Source organism: Ascaphus truei, chromosome 2 (genome assembly GCF_040206685.1).
Source record: "Ascaphus truei isolate aAscTru1 chromosome 2, aAscTru1.hap1, whole genome shotgun sequence".
Taxonomy (NCBI): Eukaryota; Metazoa; Chordata; class Amphibia; order Anura; family Ascaphidae; genus Ascaphus; species Ascaphus truei.
The window spans coordinates 140962437-140979284 of NC_134484.1; the positions used below are offsets into that span (position 1 = coordinate 140962437).

The following is a 16848-nucleotide window of genomic DNA, read 5'->3' on the forward strand; positions in this document are numbered from 1 at the left end:
GAACATTTTTCAAGGGATATTTTGAGTGCTCAATCTTGAGACTTCTTGTTTCTTTCTCTTGTGCTATACTTGATAGTGTCTCAGAGCACCGACCAATCTTTTTATTATCAGAGTTATTCTATTGGTCTTATAAATACCCTTTCATCTATTAGGAGTGTATGTGGATTATTTTTGTTTGTTTGTAGATATATGTATATGTATATGTATATGTATATGTATATGTATATATATATATATATATATATATATATATATATATATATATATATATATATATATATATACTGTGTTCGACAAACCTATACATTTGCACGCCCTGGGCGAGTGGATTTAACATCGTGGTGAGCTCCTATTGGCCCAAGCAGCACATGTGTGGTACTAGGTGGCGAGTAGATTATTAGATTTTTTGGTGATTTGTCGACCACTGTGTATATATATATATATATATATATATATATATATATATATATATATATATATATATAGAAACCCTGTCTTCCCATAAGAAAAGGCACAAAAGCAGCAACACTCAGATAAAGCAAAAAGACATGTATTAGCAGTTACAAAACAGCACACTATAAACCCAAAATATATATGGTAAACCTACGGAGCCTAGAAATATTGCAAAGCAAGTATAAACCAACCTCACACTGATGATACCCATCAAGGTTGAAACATGTCTGTGAGTGGTTTGACTTGCTTTGCTAGTCCCATGCTGTGCTTAAAAGCTGTGTGAACGGCGATGCATTAGCTTAAATGGGCTCCATGTGTATGGATATTCCAGGCAAAACGTGACACATTGTGTGCTCATTTGCATGTCATTTCCCAGAATCCATGTATGCTAGGTGATAATGGTTGAAAGGCAGGGTTGCAGACCTGTCTAAGACATGTGAATGTGCTCACAAGTGATATTATTTATTGGATATAATATATATATATATATATATATATATATATATATATATATATATATATATATATATATATATATATATATACATATGAAAACACAAACAAAATTGGCTGCTACAGACTGCACCAATAATAGAGTACCACACTTAGAACGTAAGCTTTCAAATGAAATGCCACTAATGGTGCTTGGAATCAAAATGATATAGAAACAAATAGAGAAAAATTATTCCAAAAATAGCACTCAGGTATACTCACTATATAAAGTTTATTAGAAACATCACATAAAGAAACATATAGATAAAACACTCACTAACACCCCCCTACAAACATGAGTTAAGGGAGTAAGCCACTATCAAACAATGACATGCATGAGCAATCAGAATGAAAAATATATAATAGCACCCATACGCATAATTTGAAAGAGAGGGTTCACATAAAGCCCTCTCCCCAAAAGTACCGTCCGGTCACAGGATACACATATAATAATATGGGAAATGGAACACAGGTAATAACATAAGATATAATTCTTATAATATATGGTGCATCACACGAAAAAATATAGTGTGCTGTGGTAAATACAAGGAACCTACTCCCCCACTGTCCCCTTCAATACTCAGGGACAAAGGAGTGATATGGGGGGAGGGACCAGTAAGAAGCACCATATGTAATGTATCTCTCTTAATAAAATATTATAAGGCACTGTACAACACTGCAATTAATCAAGGCAACGACACCACAAAAATACAGATAGATATAAGGCAAGTGCCTAGATGAAAAAAGCACTTAGAAGTCCTTAAATAGGAGAAAAGAAAACCTGTTCCAATGTCTCATAAATGAATGAAGGCTCAGCATGGAGTAGTAGTGGGGTGTCAGGAGACAAACAAAACCCGACGATCGTTTCGACCCTGCTTCTTCCAGGGACATATACATACACAAAAATGATGCCACAATCAAATCAGTTCCCAAAAAGTCAAGTAAACCACTGAACCAGACATAAGGGTTATAAATACCCTCTGGTGGTGCTAACGACCCAAACTACAATATAAACACAAAAAGAGAAAAAAGGGTCTAATGAAAGCACTCAAAAATATAGGGGAAATAATAAAATTGATTTTATTAACAACACATAATAATTAAAACATGTAAAACACACCAAACCACATACCAAAAGAAAACGGCTGATCTTGAAAAATAATTAATGATGAAAAATAAACATATAAATACACATACACAAAAAAAATGAGTTTAACCAATTATATCATACATAATAAATGTCTGAGGATATAAAAGTACAAATCCAGGGAAAAAGATTTTCCCCTAGAGATGTAATGAGGACCGGCCGATCATCAAAAATATTAACTCAAACAAAAAATAAGTAAGGAATAACCGCAAAAAAACATAACCCAGATATAAGCAGTACAGAAAAAACAGAATTAATTAATACTGTAAACCAACTGCCTATACACTGAACGTCCTAATAGAGACAGCTACTACCAATGGGAGAATAGCAAGGGCAGTCCCATACAAAATCCAGGAAATGAATTACATATTAAACTCAGGTGAAAAAAATATAATCAGATCAGCAGCATAAATCTGTAGAGGGAGATATGAGTAAGCAATGACTCCCAGGATGAAATAAGTAGGTGTAGCAGATATTAGCAATGACAAACATATAATCTGTGGCCATGAAGCTCCGTAAAAAATGGGTAGCTATTAATGACCTTAAAACTATGACAGCAAGTGTGATCAAGCCCTCTGATAAAGGGGGCAATATCGTTTTATGCCCAGACTGTCCTATGAAACAGAATTTCAATTACGTGATGCCCAATGTTATAGGGAACTCTTGGGAGATCCTACCCAAAAATTCAAGAGTGAGCTTGATGTTGTTATACATGAAGCATTGGCACAGGGTATCATTACTAAGCATCATCATGACGGTCTAATTACTAAACATCCAGTGATACCAACACTATATCTTTTGCCCAAAATTCATAAAAACCTCTCCCACCCCCCAGGACATCCTATTGTTTCAGGTATAGGGGGGTTGTGTGAGCCCATTAGCCGTTTCCTTGATGCTTTTCTTCATTTATCTGTTGAAACTTTACCATCCTATCTCAGGGACAGCACGGACATTCTATCACGGCTAGAAAATATCATCGTTGATGATCAAACTATCCTTGTCACGTGTGACGTGGAAACACTTTACACGTGTATCCGCCATGAAGATGGCATTTATGCCTCAACAATTTTTCTGTCCATGCAGAACCTAAGTGTTCACCTTATCAATACTTTAATACAATTTCTGGATTTTGTTTTAAACATAATTATTTTTATTTAAAATAAATATTGGTCGGCGATGCATCAGCTTAAATGGGCTCCATGTGAATGGATATTCCAGGCAAAAGGTGACACATTGTGTGCTCATTTGCATGTAATTTCCCAGAATCCCTTGCTGCAGTGAGAGCACTGTATGCTAGGTGATAATGGTTGGAAGGCAGGGTTGCAGACCTGTCTAAGACATGTGAATGTGCTCACAAGTGATATTCTTTATTGGCTATATGCTAACGGTGGAGGTTTTTTGTTGCCTTTTTCACCCACCATACATACATACATAACATACATACATACATACATACATACAGCCAGTGCTGCTTTAACCCCTTTACTGTCAGATATATATAGTAGTATAACATCTTTGTTTTAGGTGCCAATAATATCCATAAGGGAAGCAAAGTCAGGGAAATAAATTGTCCAACTCTCCCTGTTAATTTTGAAGACAGTTTGGGGGGAAAGGGTATTTTTCCCCACTTTTTCCTTGAAATAAATCCTCTTGATAGTGTGCATAGCAATGGAATATGTAGCAATCTCAATCATTTTTCTCCCAAATCTCTTCAGCTAGAAGTTTGACTTATTCGCCATTGTGGTCACATTGACGTTTTCTACATCACAGGGAGTGTTAGAACATTGCTTTAACATTTCGATTCGCCTATTCATTGTACTGAATTTTTTTAATTAGAAAACAACAAGGGAACAGAAAAAAAAAACCCACATAATTCAATGAGGAACACAGAGAACCATGAAGGAGGATTAGCTCGGGTTTGTAGTTGTTTCCTAGAGACAGGAGTACTTCCTTAAGATTGGGGGCGGTGTTTTTAAAGATATGCTAATACAGCCTGTACTATTCTGGCTGCAGGCACAGTCCTGTCCTGCTCTCACCCCTCTGTGTCTCCAGCTCTGCAGCCCTCTCATGACAGAAGCGAACAACAGAGACAAGGGACTGACAGGGAGGAAAGCCATGTGTCAGCTTTTGTGACAGTCTCACTTAGGCCCTTAAGTGGGCTAGTTGTGTTGTGTGGCCAGGCTGCAGGGGAGACATGCGTCTAGTATAATGGAGATAAAGGATTCGGGCAGCGTGGTCCTGACAGGATACCATTCTTACACTCCACCCAGAACACCAATAGTGGATCAGAGCTTTGTGCCAGAGATGCCTTCCAGCCAGTCTCCTATCATCAGGTAACTCATAAAGGATTCTATATATGATACTCAGTCATTTAAATTTGTGAGCCTGAATGGGAGTCTGGAGATGGAGAGAGATCACTTTATTTTAATGCATGATGGCAGATTATATTGGCCAAGATGCACAGCTAAAAGCGACACTTTGTATAGCTTTTCAGAACCTTGGAGTGATTGATGCCACAACATAGCACAGAGCAGCTGATAACACTGTTTAGAATGAGATTTGCTAGAAGCATTTATCTGCATTTTATTTTTTCATGGTGCTGTGACTTGATAAACTCTGTGCTAACAGAAAGACTAAACCAACATGTCTTTCTCTGCAAACAATGCTGCTTGACCTTAAAGGCATACAGTACTTTGTAATATATGGTCAACACTTTATTTTACAGTGATACTAGGTATTGCTCCTCCAAAGGGAAAGATCGTGTTACTTTTAACAAAGGAGCTTCAGTAAATAACCTAGTTACAAAATCACGTTATACATCTGTGTGTGTGACACACACACACACACACACACACACACACACACACACACACTATCATGCCCATCTTTATTTTTATATAGGGGTGAGTGATTAAAATAAGTATAAAGTATAAATCAATATAATTATACATATTTACAAATAAAATCCCCAGTTTTCAATACATATGTTCCACTGAAGCATAAAAAACAGTTGTCCCAAAGAACCCTTTATTATACTTTAAAGCAGTGACTACAAACACAGTTACTGTCTGGCACATACAATGATTCAGTTCTATGTCATTTTGTAGCATATGAGTTAATACTTTGTTGCTTGATAAGATGTTTATATTTGCTATTGGTGCTAAATTGTGGGTCATTTCAGTGCTGGAAATATGTCTTTTTAAAAAGAGGATATTGGTCCTTTGATGACTAACATATTTCGGAAGCCTTTGACATTAGTCAAGAAATATGCATATTGAATTGTGACCACAAAACAGTCTCCAATTTCTAATCTTAACCCACAACAGCTGTCCTGAAGCAATAGTTAGAACTTGCCATATGTGCTATTAGAGACAGCATCCATGCTCCCCAAACATGCTCCATAGAGAGTTTATTAGCTCAGCATGTGGCCCTCTGGAATGTACAACACATGAAGGGAATTACACTATATATTTCAATGTTCTTAGACATTCACCAAGGCAAATCTATTACTTTGATCATTAGCTCTAGGCTTAAAGGCTGGATGACGTTTTTTAAAGCTGCATTTTTCTTAAACAAAAAGTGAACACACTAAAAATAAAAAAGTATAGCAAAGAATCAAAAAGATACATTCAATATCAGGTGTACATTATTATGAAGTTACCTATTATCCGCTCAAAAATGGTTACTAACTGATGTTATTGAATTAGTAACAAAATCATAGCCAGTCTGTTTTTCTGCTTTTTATACCTGTACTTATGTGAAAATTATAAATATATATATATATATATTTTTTTCCTGGCAAAAATATTTTATAAAGTATATCTTAACTGATGAGGAATACAGTAGTTATCCAACAATATATAGTTTATATTAGGAAATTATGCTTTTTAAGTCCATGGCAACAAACAGACCAATGGTTTGTAAATATTCCAAACTACTATAATTACAGTACTGTATAGAAATGAAGATCATTTAAACATTCTGATGCCCTGACCTGCACACAACATCTGAATAATTCCATATAGGCTGTGTGCAGACAATGTGTAAAAAAAAACAAACAAATGTAAAGGGGAATAGTCTTCAGAAGTCCGTGCTGCAAAATACTTGAGCATTAAAACAGCACCGGATTTATCAAATAAATAATTCCCACTGTTTCCTGTAACATGATTGCAAGCATTTTTTCCCCAGCTTTAGATCTGGTGTAGAATGCAATCTGAATGTATTATGATGCACGTTTAAAAAAAAGAGCATTAAAAAAGTGTCAGCACAACTTCTAATGATGGTTTGTGGTTGTGGTATTGCTGTATTTCAAAGAAACTCGTATCAATAAATCATTTATCAGATACAGTGTGATACATTTTGGAGTGTTTATGCAGTATATTTCTTTGCGTCGTTTATTGCCTTCAGAAAGAGCAGTAAACAGGCATGAACAATCCATTTTCAACTATATTCTTTCTCAGGGTTTTGTCAACTTGGTCTTTGACTTGAGAACACCTGCCCAATATAAATCATCTACTGGGAGAGAGTCTACTTTATGTATTAGGATCTCTACATTTAGAGATATATGATAATGTATTTTATAGGTATAACTGTGGAATGTAGTACTATGGATTACACTGTCTCTCAATTGGGTATTCCAATCCATGTGTGGATTGTTACATTACATTGTTTTCTTCTGTCGCTCTTCTATTTCCTTGCATTCTAACAATCTTCACAGTGACATGCTAATTCCTATCATCTAATGGAGAGCTTTTTGCAGGAAGTTTCCTGCACTTGGAGACATGCTTTGCCCTCGGTTTAAAAAAAAAAAAAAAGGCCTTGATGAATCATAAGGCAGATGACTGCAAAGAATCAGCACTTACCACATAACCTCTTAATTGATAATGATCAATACTTCCCATCAGCTAATGAATCCCAAGTTTGTATTTTTTAACCTACCCTCTTGTCCTTTTAAGCCTTGACATCAATATTTGACACAAACATATTGTATTAATAATGTTCCTTCTTAAGAGGCCAAGATCAAATCATTATATACTGAGAAGGCCCCAACGAAATGGTGTTTCAGGTGTTTGAATAATTTTGAATAATTTTACAAAAAGATATATATATATATATATATATATATATATATATATATATATATATATATATTAGCATCAATTCATATTTATTAACCACTAAGAATGTGAAATATAGTGCTAAATAGCTAGTATTTAGTAGCCTCGTACAAGTGCTAAGATGATGTGAATAATATAGAAATATCAATATTACCAGTGTAAATATATACATAAACATATCAAATAGATAGTGAAAAGACAAACAACAAAGAAAAACCAGTCCAGTGAATGTCCAGTGGATGATCTTTAGGTGTGCAAACGCTTCAGGAAGATGAGGTCAGGATGAACCACAACCAATGGATTTACCTATTTACTTAAGAAAAAAGAAGAAAAGAAAGCGCACGCCCCATAGCATAAAAAAGTATAACATTTAATGGAAGGGGAGAAGGGTGGGAAACAAGTTCACTCACAAGGATACCTGTAGATTTAAAAACAGCATATCTGAAATATAATCACCACCAGCAGTGTTTCCGATCAGGAGTCCGAGTCCTAGTTGTTTTTCACAGTGTGAATGTTGACAATAAACCACAGGGTATATTATATATATATATATATATAGACAATAAAGAATATCACTTGTGAGCACATGCCCATGTCTTAAGACAGGTCTGCATCCCTGCATTTCAACCATTATCACCTAGCATACAGTACTTCCACCGCAGCAAGGGATTCTGGGAAATGACATGCAAATGAGCACACAATGTGTCACCTTTTGCCTGGAATATCCATTCACATGGAGCCCATATAAGCAAATGCAACGCTGTTCACACAGCTTTTAAGCACAGCATGGGACTAGCAAAGCAAGTACAGACACTCACAGACATGTTTCAACCATAATGGGTATCATCAGTGTGAGGTTGGTTTATACTTGCTTTGCAATATTTCTAGGCTGGGTAGGTTTACCATATATATTTTAAGTTATGGTGGGTGAAAAAGGCAACAAAAAACCTCCACCATTAGCATATAGCCAATTTATATAGATGTATGTATGTACAGTATGTGTATTTGATTTGTTTTGTTTTATTTACGCGGTTCTTCAAACAGTAGCATAACATTTATAAACACTATTATACATTTTATAGTAGAAATATTAATAAAGCTTTTTTAATTATAGAACTCAATGGTTTATTTGTGGATAAAGAACTGGTAAGGTCTGACACATACTAAGACAGTGCTTTTCATAATGCTGTATTTTGTCAATTAGGCTTAGAAGGACAAGGACACAATCTCTATTTCAGACTTGATAATGCAAGGCTCAGTTTCCTGTCTTGGAGTCCGGAATTGAACTCACCAATTACAAGCAGTAAATCTTGACCTTTAAAAATGGCACATTTGTGAGGTTATTGCAGATAAATGGCCTGCAAATCTCTGCCCTTCGTCCACATGGCAACAATCTGCATCCTCAACAATAGTTTCCGCCTATGTTCCCACCATCCTTCCATCCTGACGTAACTGTTCATGAAAAAAGTCAAACATGATGTAGCCCAGTGGTGCGCAAACTGGGCAATGCCCCCCAGGGGGGGGCACAAGACTGTCTGGGGGGGGCGCAGGGTTTACAGAGGCCCCGCGCGCTTCCCGAAGTCACTTAAATTAAGTTCCGGGGGAGCGGCGAAGGCCTCTGTAAACCTTACTTACCATGGTTCCGGCGGCTTCATACGCACGTCGCCATGGCAACGCAGCGTCAAATGAAGCCGTGAGGTCATGTGACGTCACATTGCCATGGCAATATGACGTCATGATGCCGGAGCAAAGGTAAGAGTGGGGGGGGGGGGCACGGAGAGAGGGGAACTGTCGGCAGGGGGGCGCAGGGGGAAAAGTTTGCGCTCCCCTGATGTAGCCAATGTTATTGCACCGCTGGCACGTTACAGTGGAACATATACAATGCACCAGCAGGTGAAGTTTTGTGTTTAGTCAGCCACGAGGGAGAAAACAGAGGGGTACAGCCCTATATCAACTGTGGGAGAGTGCCAGTGGGTGCAATAAAGTTGGCTACATCTAAATATTTGGCTATCGTTTTTATTATTGGCAGCAAGTCTCTTTTCAGTTGCTTTCCTCATATGTATATTAACTGTGCTTGTCTATGGACCAGGAATGCGTAACTGCATTTTGGTGATAAAATGTTGGGTGCCTAATTTGGTTATAATGGGGGAGAGTTTGAAACCTGTAGGGTGGATCAAAAACAAAATTCTGGGATGAGGATCTCAGGAGGTCCTATCCTGAAAGCCTGGAACTTTTCGAAGTCATACTGTCACAGATTTAATTCTGTTTAATGGGGATTCTTATTTTGCTACTGGGTAGGTGACAAGATGAGATGCTTTCAATAAATTGCAGTCTCGCTAAAGTCAAGGAAGAAAAATATATCTTAACCTACACACAGAGTAGTAGAAATAAATGTCTTACTTCTTACACTTGCCTTCAAAAAAGGTTGTAAACACATTGAATTAAGTAGAGTTAAAAAAAATAGTCAACTGATAAATGTACAGTAATTATAATAATAATAACTTTATTTCAAATAGCACTTTTCTCCCAATGGGACTCAAAGCACTTCACAATTACAGTAAAGTGCACGGTATGCATCTGCCCAAATGAGTTTATAATCTATGATTTTGGTGCCTGAGGCACAGGGAGATAAAGTGACTTGCCCAATTTAACAAGGAGCTGACACAGGGAATTGAACCAGGTTCCTCTGGTTTAAAATATAGACAAGTATAAACATTTAAAGCACTTAAACCCTGTAGTAGATCAAAGACATTTTTTGTAATTTGACCATTTAACAACACAGTTCCTGCTTTGCACAATTGCACAATTTCTTTATATCTTAATAAGTAATATTTTATCAAATGTAAAACCAATACAATTTGAGTCGAAATTGTTACCTCCATTAAATGAACCTACTTTAAGAGAATATATTCTGTGCTTAGATAAATATATTGTGGACATTTGTGTTTTTCATGCTATTTAAATAGTTAGCACATGGTTAATCTTTGTCTATTTTCACTGGGATATATATACATATTGAATGTCCAATGGGAATTTTGTACTGTGTTTATATTTAATCTATTGTGTTGTGGTTGAAACCAGAGTTGGCATCTCTGATTTCTTCTTAGTGAGGTGCCTCTGCTGATCTCACTGGTACCTACACATGAAGAGTTGATAGAAAACATCAGGCACATCTTTGATCACTTTGATCACATCATTTGTTGAATGTTTGGCCAGCTGCCCCATCTCCAGTATTTCAGCTAAGTCAGTTATTGCTGATTAGATGATAGTTGGAGTTACCCACAAAAATGCAGAACTCTGAAAACTTTGCCTCTGCTCTCCTTGGAGGAATCCCAATTATTTACAAGATAAAATAAAAAACATGCAGACTAAAGTCAAAATGTTTTATGAAATTTGATGTAACTGAGAAAAATCAACTAGCCTAGCTTAACCTAGCTTCATGATTTTTGTTTCAGTACATCTTTGAAATATTTACCGTGCACTGACAAACTTAAATTATATTCATGATTCAAAAAAAAGCGCTCTCCTTGGAGGAATCCCAATTATTTACAAGATAAAATAAAAACATGCAGACTAAAGTCAAAATGTTTTATGAAATTTGATGTAACTGAGAAAAATCAACTAGCCTAGCTTAACCTAGCTTCATGATTTTTGTTTCAGTACATCTTTGAAATATTTACCGTGCACTGACAAACTTAAATTATATTCATGATTCAAAAAAAAGCGCACATTTATGGAAATGCATTCTGGAATGTTTTTTTGCCAACTCAATATATGTGCTCCTACTCCTCAAAGTCTCGAAGGTGTAATACTGTAGCAAATATAAACATCAGATTTATCACAGAAAAAAAACAAGAGATTATTTATCAATGTCTTCTTGCTGTCAAAATTGTTGCACTAAATTCTTCAAACAAATGACATCAGCAGTTTTGTATCTTGGCAACTTTGATACAGAATTCTCTTATTGAAAATAAAAAAGTATTTTTATTTCATAAACCTTGTGTTGCTTTGATACCCTTTTGTGCAGCTGGTGAGATTTATTTTACAGTACTAATATTACTGTCCTAATGTCCTAATTGTCCTAATGATTTACCATGCTGATGATGAGTAAAAGCATTTGCCATTATTGGAGGAGCTGCTTTTCCTTGCCAGTAAAAAGCAAGGCTGTTATCTTCAGCAAATAAACCTTGACCACTATTTACTATATATTACTTGTATATTTTGCAACTGGGGAGATTCATAGCAGGTCATTTATCAATGTCTCCCCGCTGTAAAACCAGGGCAAATAATACACCACATTTTTCAAGGAAAACACTTGCCATTGAAATCAATGGTATCGTTTTCCTTTGAGATATATGACATAGTATTCTGACACTAATTTTGCCCCAGTTTTGCAGATGGTAGACTTTGATAAATAACCCCTCAATCTATGTAAAACATTTCCTGTTATTCAGTTCCATACAATTCGGAAGCTGTTAGTGAAGAGGGAGTTATAACTCACAAATTAGTGTAACAAATGACAAGCATATACCATTAGTTAATTGCATTAAAAAAACATATTCAACATGTTGGTCGATTTTTTACATTTTCATTACCCTTTGTATTGGCAACTAGCCCAGTTTCATAAATAGCCCTCGTTGTATTGCTCTTTTATTTTATTTACATTTTTTAAACTTGACATCCTATATTTATTAACTGGAATAGTAATAATCAAGATCTGACCCCCATACTTCTTTAGTGTGTCATCCCCCCGAGAGAATTCAGCTTCTGGGCTCAATTGTTTTCTCAAAATACATTGCAACTTTGCCAAAGTTCAATACAAACAATTATCTCAACAATTTGAATATTTTGTAACAACTGGCATTTAGATAAAGAAAGATATGTTTGTAGAGGTCTTTGGAGGTCATTTACTAATGCTATATTTAAATCAGCCCACTCAATCTTTTCTTGATAATTGTTTTTGCAAGTTCGCCTTGGATTTAGGAAGTCTATATTTATCATCCTGATTGAGAAGGACGAAACTGGAGAAGTTTGCTCTGATTTTTACCTGGCGGCAAAAAGTATACTTGCCTCATACCTCTTGTTCCCAATTTGCTTTCAGTATGTCATCTGTATTGTGTCTTCCACACTAATTACAAGCAATATGCATACTATAGAATAAAGCAAATAAGGCACTAAAGCTACAAATATGTAAAGTTTCCGGGGGGTAGAGGAGTCTTCCTAACGCCACTCAACTTAAAGCCTACTGTATGGCAATTACAGCTATCATTGTTCAAGTGATTGAATGGATAAATGTATTAGTAGACATTAGTGAACAGCAGTTATTTTGTTCATTCTGTGTGATTAAACATGTAAACGTGTGTGTGTGGTTTTACTGTAAATATATCAAATTAATCAAGGCATGTCAATCATGAACTGACATGTTCTTTTTTTTAAACACACACAGCAAGCTAGTCTCGTTGTTACGCATATTGAAGCTAAAATGTTATAGCGACTACCAAATCCAATTGCGAAACAAACTGAATGAATTAGTGTATTACAACCTAAATATAACATGAAAAATGAGTCAACAGATAATTCTCAAATATCTGTAAATTTAGACAAATACACATTGTTACTGGCTTATATCCCAATAGAGAAAAAATGTATGTGAGGAACAATGGAAGCTTGTTGACGAACACTAATATTTTACATATATCCCAATACGTGGAAGTCGACCTGTAAATTTGAATATATACTGTATGGCCATTAGCTGGATTTTTTAAATTCGCCCATTTCGTTATACTAGAGACAATAGGAAACACATTTAATTGCCACAACCAGATTTTCTTCTTATATGTTTGATACACTTAATACGTCGTATATTATTTAAAGTACTATGTACACAATTTGTACAATGTATTAATATTGTGTATGTAATCCACTCCAGCAGGAGCAGACACAAGACAGCACTCAAAGGTAAGTAAGAAAACTTGTATTATTTATACAAGTTTTCTTACTTACCTTTGAGTGCTGTCTTGTGTCTGCTCCTGCTGGAGTGGATTACTTTTCTCTTACTATTGGTATAGGACATGCACCGCAAACTATTTATGGTATTGGGAGTGCCGGCTGCCCCATTTTGTTTTATATATATATATATATATATATATATATATATATATATATATATACTGAGTTAAGTTATGGTGAGTAAAAAAAGTGACAAAAACCCTCCACAGGAAAGCAAATATGCAAATATAACTGTATGCTCATCTGCATGTCTTAGGCAGGTCTGCAACCCCGCCTTTCCCCATTATCACCCAGCATACAGCACTTCCACTGCAGCAAGGGATTCTGGGAAATGACATGCAAATGAGCACACAGTGTCACTTTTTGCCTCAATAACCATTTTTAACATGGTTCCCTATAGGCTTAAGCTTGCTGCATGGTCACAGCTTTGAGCACAGCCAGGGTTAAGGTGCATACCCAGAAAACCACCCACAGACAGCTGTTTCGACCTTGATGGGTCTCATCAGTGTGGGGTTGATTTTACTGGGAATGCAAGAGAGGCTTATGGGATAGGCTAAACCATAATACTGAGTTAAGTTATGGTGAGTAAAAAAAGTGACAAAAACCCGCGACAGGAAAGCAAATATGCAAATATAATTGTATGCTCATCTGCATGTCTTAGGCAGGTCTGCAACCCCGCCTTTCCCCATTATCACCCAGCATACAGCACTTCCACTGCAGCAAGGGATTCTGGGAAATGACATGCAAATGAGCACATATATATATATATATAGATATATATATGAAAGAAGAAAAAAAAAGCGCCAAATCCTAGTGCATTACTGTGCAAAATCGATGTATTTAATTCCCAAAAATCTCAATAAAAATGAACTCACAAACATAGAACAATTAAAAGCATGTTATGAGATATACTCATGCTCCTAGGACCAGGAAACGCTGCTTCGCTGCTGTATTCACTCCGTGACACCACTGGATCAGAATGCTGCCTTCGTTGTTCACCGCCTGCAGGAACTGACGTATCAGGCACTCCGCGATGATCTCTCACCGGATACACACCACCAGATGCTCTTTGGTTCCCACGGGGACGGTAGATGCCGCGGACCAGCGGATAACGTCACGAGAATCGTGCTGGATACTGGACCGGTAAAGATCCCAAGCAGTTCTGTAGCAAGCGTTTGTGAAGGTCCACTGCACACCTTCCACTGTGGACCTTCACAATATTGCTAATAGATATATATATATTTCACATAAAGAGGTCTATAATTCTGCATTGAAGTTTTAATTGTATGGAATTAAAAGAATCTTTAAAATGTGTTACGTATATGGAATTATAGGCTAAAGCATTAAAATTCAGGGCATTATTGAAATCCCTGCTCTCTGATTGGTTAAAATTCCGGGCATTATCCAATCAGTAATGGCCCGTAATTTTTGGCAGCTTGCCAAGTTTTTCAGCCAATCAGCTTTCAGGTTTCATTCACAAAGAGTGAAATTTGCACTTAGACAGAGGAGGTGATTGGACAGAACACACCAGCAAGGCACTGACTCCTCCCCCACCCTGTCTGCAAAGAGCTCCGCACAGGAGATTGAGGGGAAAGGTTTGTGTGTATGTTGAGTGTGTTTTGTGGATGTAGAGGTGGCATAGCCTGTTTTGTTGATTTGTGTGTATCTCTGCAGTGTGTGTTTTGTAGGTGCAGAGAGGTGGCTGTGGTGTTTTTTGTGGATGGAGGAGGGGTGTAGAGTGTTTTGTTTGTGTGTGTGTCTGCAGTGTGTGGGTTTACATGGGGGCTGCAGTGGGTGTAGAGGGGGCTGCTTGCGTGTGTTTTATGGATGTAGAGGGGCAGCAGTCTGTTTTGTTGGTGTGTGTGTGTGTGTCTGCAGTGTATTTTGTGGGTGTAGAGGGGGACTGCTGTGTTTTGTGAGTGTAGAGGATGGAGGAGGTCTGCAGTGTGTTTTGTGGGTGTAGAGGAGGGGACTGCACAGTGTGTAGAGGGTACTGCAGAGTGTGTTTGTGTATATAGGGGGGGTTTCAGAGTGTGTTTGTGTGTATAGAGGGGGTACTGCAGTGTGTGTGTGTGTGTGTGTGTGTGTGTGTGTGTGTGTGTGTGTGTGTGTGTGTGTGTGTGTGTGTGTGTGTGTGTGTGTGTGTGTGTGTGTGTGTGTGTGTGTGTGTGTGTGTGTGGAGGGGGCTGTGTATATGTACAATTTTTTTTAATAAACTTGCAGTAAAAGCATAAGAATGTAGACAATCATGCTGATAAAAATCAATATGACTACAAAAATGTATATTTTTTATGAAAAATTAAAAAAAATAAAAATAAAGTCTACATTTAGCCTATAATAGTAATAATCCCCTCAGAACAGGTCATTACTGTCCCATAATGCCCTGGCTGGGTTAAAGTCCCTCGGCTTTGCCTTGGGCCTTCAACTCTTCCAGCCAGGGCGTTATTGGCCAGTAATGCCCTGTTCTTCGGGGATTATTACTTAAGTATATCAAACACATTTTCTGCATTAGTTTTTTTTTTTTTTTCAAATAGAATGCATTACCTCTTAAAAACTACACTGACACCATAACTGGCAGAATTCCAATCTTTATATTTGTTTTGACATCAGGAACTGGGAGAAGGCCCCATAGTTTCAATGTGGATCAAATTAAAGTCTTGTGTAGCCAGATAGGTGAATGATTACGACTAGCAATTTAGCCATGCATCTGTTTTGTGTGATACATGTTTATCAACAGAATGTTTTAATTTAATTCGTATTTCATACCGTTGCAGTTATTGGTGGGGAAAAAAAAACCTAACCTATGTTACCCTATATACTGTAAACACATTCTGCTATTTGCTCCTTTTCCCAAGTTAGGATGCAGGGCATCAGTGGAATTTGTGAACATATTCATGTGTCCTGTGGAGGCCACAAAGGAACATGCCCTTGAATCGCACATGTTGCTGATTACACACAGTTTCCTCCACATATCCATAGGATAGGAAATGAGGAAATTACCAATTATGCTTTTGCGACTCTTCCTCCCCCCCCCCACATTGTTTATTATAAGAAGATTGTTTAGATTTCTGTATCACTTACAATAGGATCAAATTAATGTTTTTGAATATGTTTTCATTTCTACTACAACTTATTGGACTAACAATGTAAAAGTAGGTAACGACAATTAACTGCTCCTGCAAATCCTAATTAAATTTACGTTTATAGGATCCCACTTCTAGTTGGGCATGTCCTCACTTTAACCCCATCTTTGTTGACTGCACAATACTTTATCATAACACTGTTAATACCTCTATGCACTTTTGAAATGAGCAGTACATTTCTTTACGTTATGGATAATCATGTAGGCAGTGATTTTGACTAACGCTACATGAGATATGCTAGGATGAAAGAGATGACTGTTTGCTACATTTTTACTATTGTTAAAAGGAATGTAGCAGTTTTTCGATGATTATTCTTACTGAGAACTGTGAATTATGTTTGGTTGGAGTTAATAAAATTAATGAAATGTACTTATGTTAGAAAGAAATACATTTTTCTGAAACATTTGCTACTAATGTATAATGCCCTACAAAAAAAAGTTAGCCAGAATGCATTTTAGCAACACATGAAGTAAGTTTAGTGTCACAT

At 36.6% G+C, this 16848-nt stretch overlaps 1 protein-coding gene across 2 annotated transcripts in view; it reads left to right on the forward strand.

The window, feature by feature from the left end:
- The window catches only part of ARHGAP28 (Rho GTPase activating protein 28), a 214177-nt gene that overhangs the window by 67845 nt on the left and 129484 nt on the right, over window positions 1-16848 (forward strand). Inside the window, exon 1 of one of the 2 annotated variants that reach the window (XM_075585325.1) lies at window positions 4091-4425. The exons of the other annotated variant lie outside the window; for it this stretch is intronic. Coding sequence (XP_075441440.1) covers window positions 4301-4425 — 125 coding nt within the window. The 5' untranslated portion in view covers window positions 4091-4300. Of the gene's footprint in view, window positions 1-4090; window positions 4426-16848 lie in introns of those variants that run through there. 2 annotated transcript variants of the gene reach the window in all.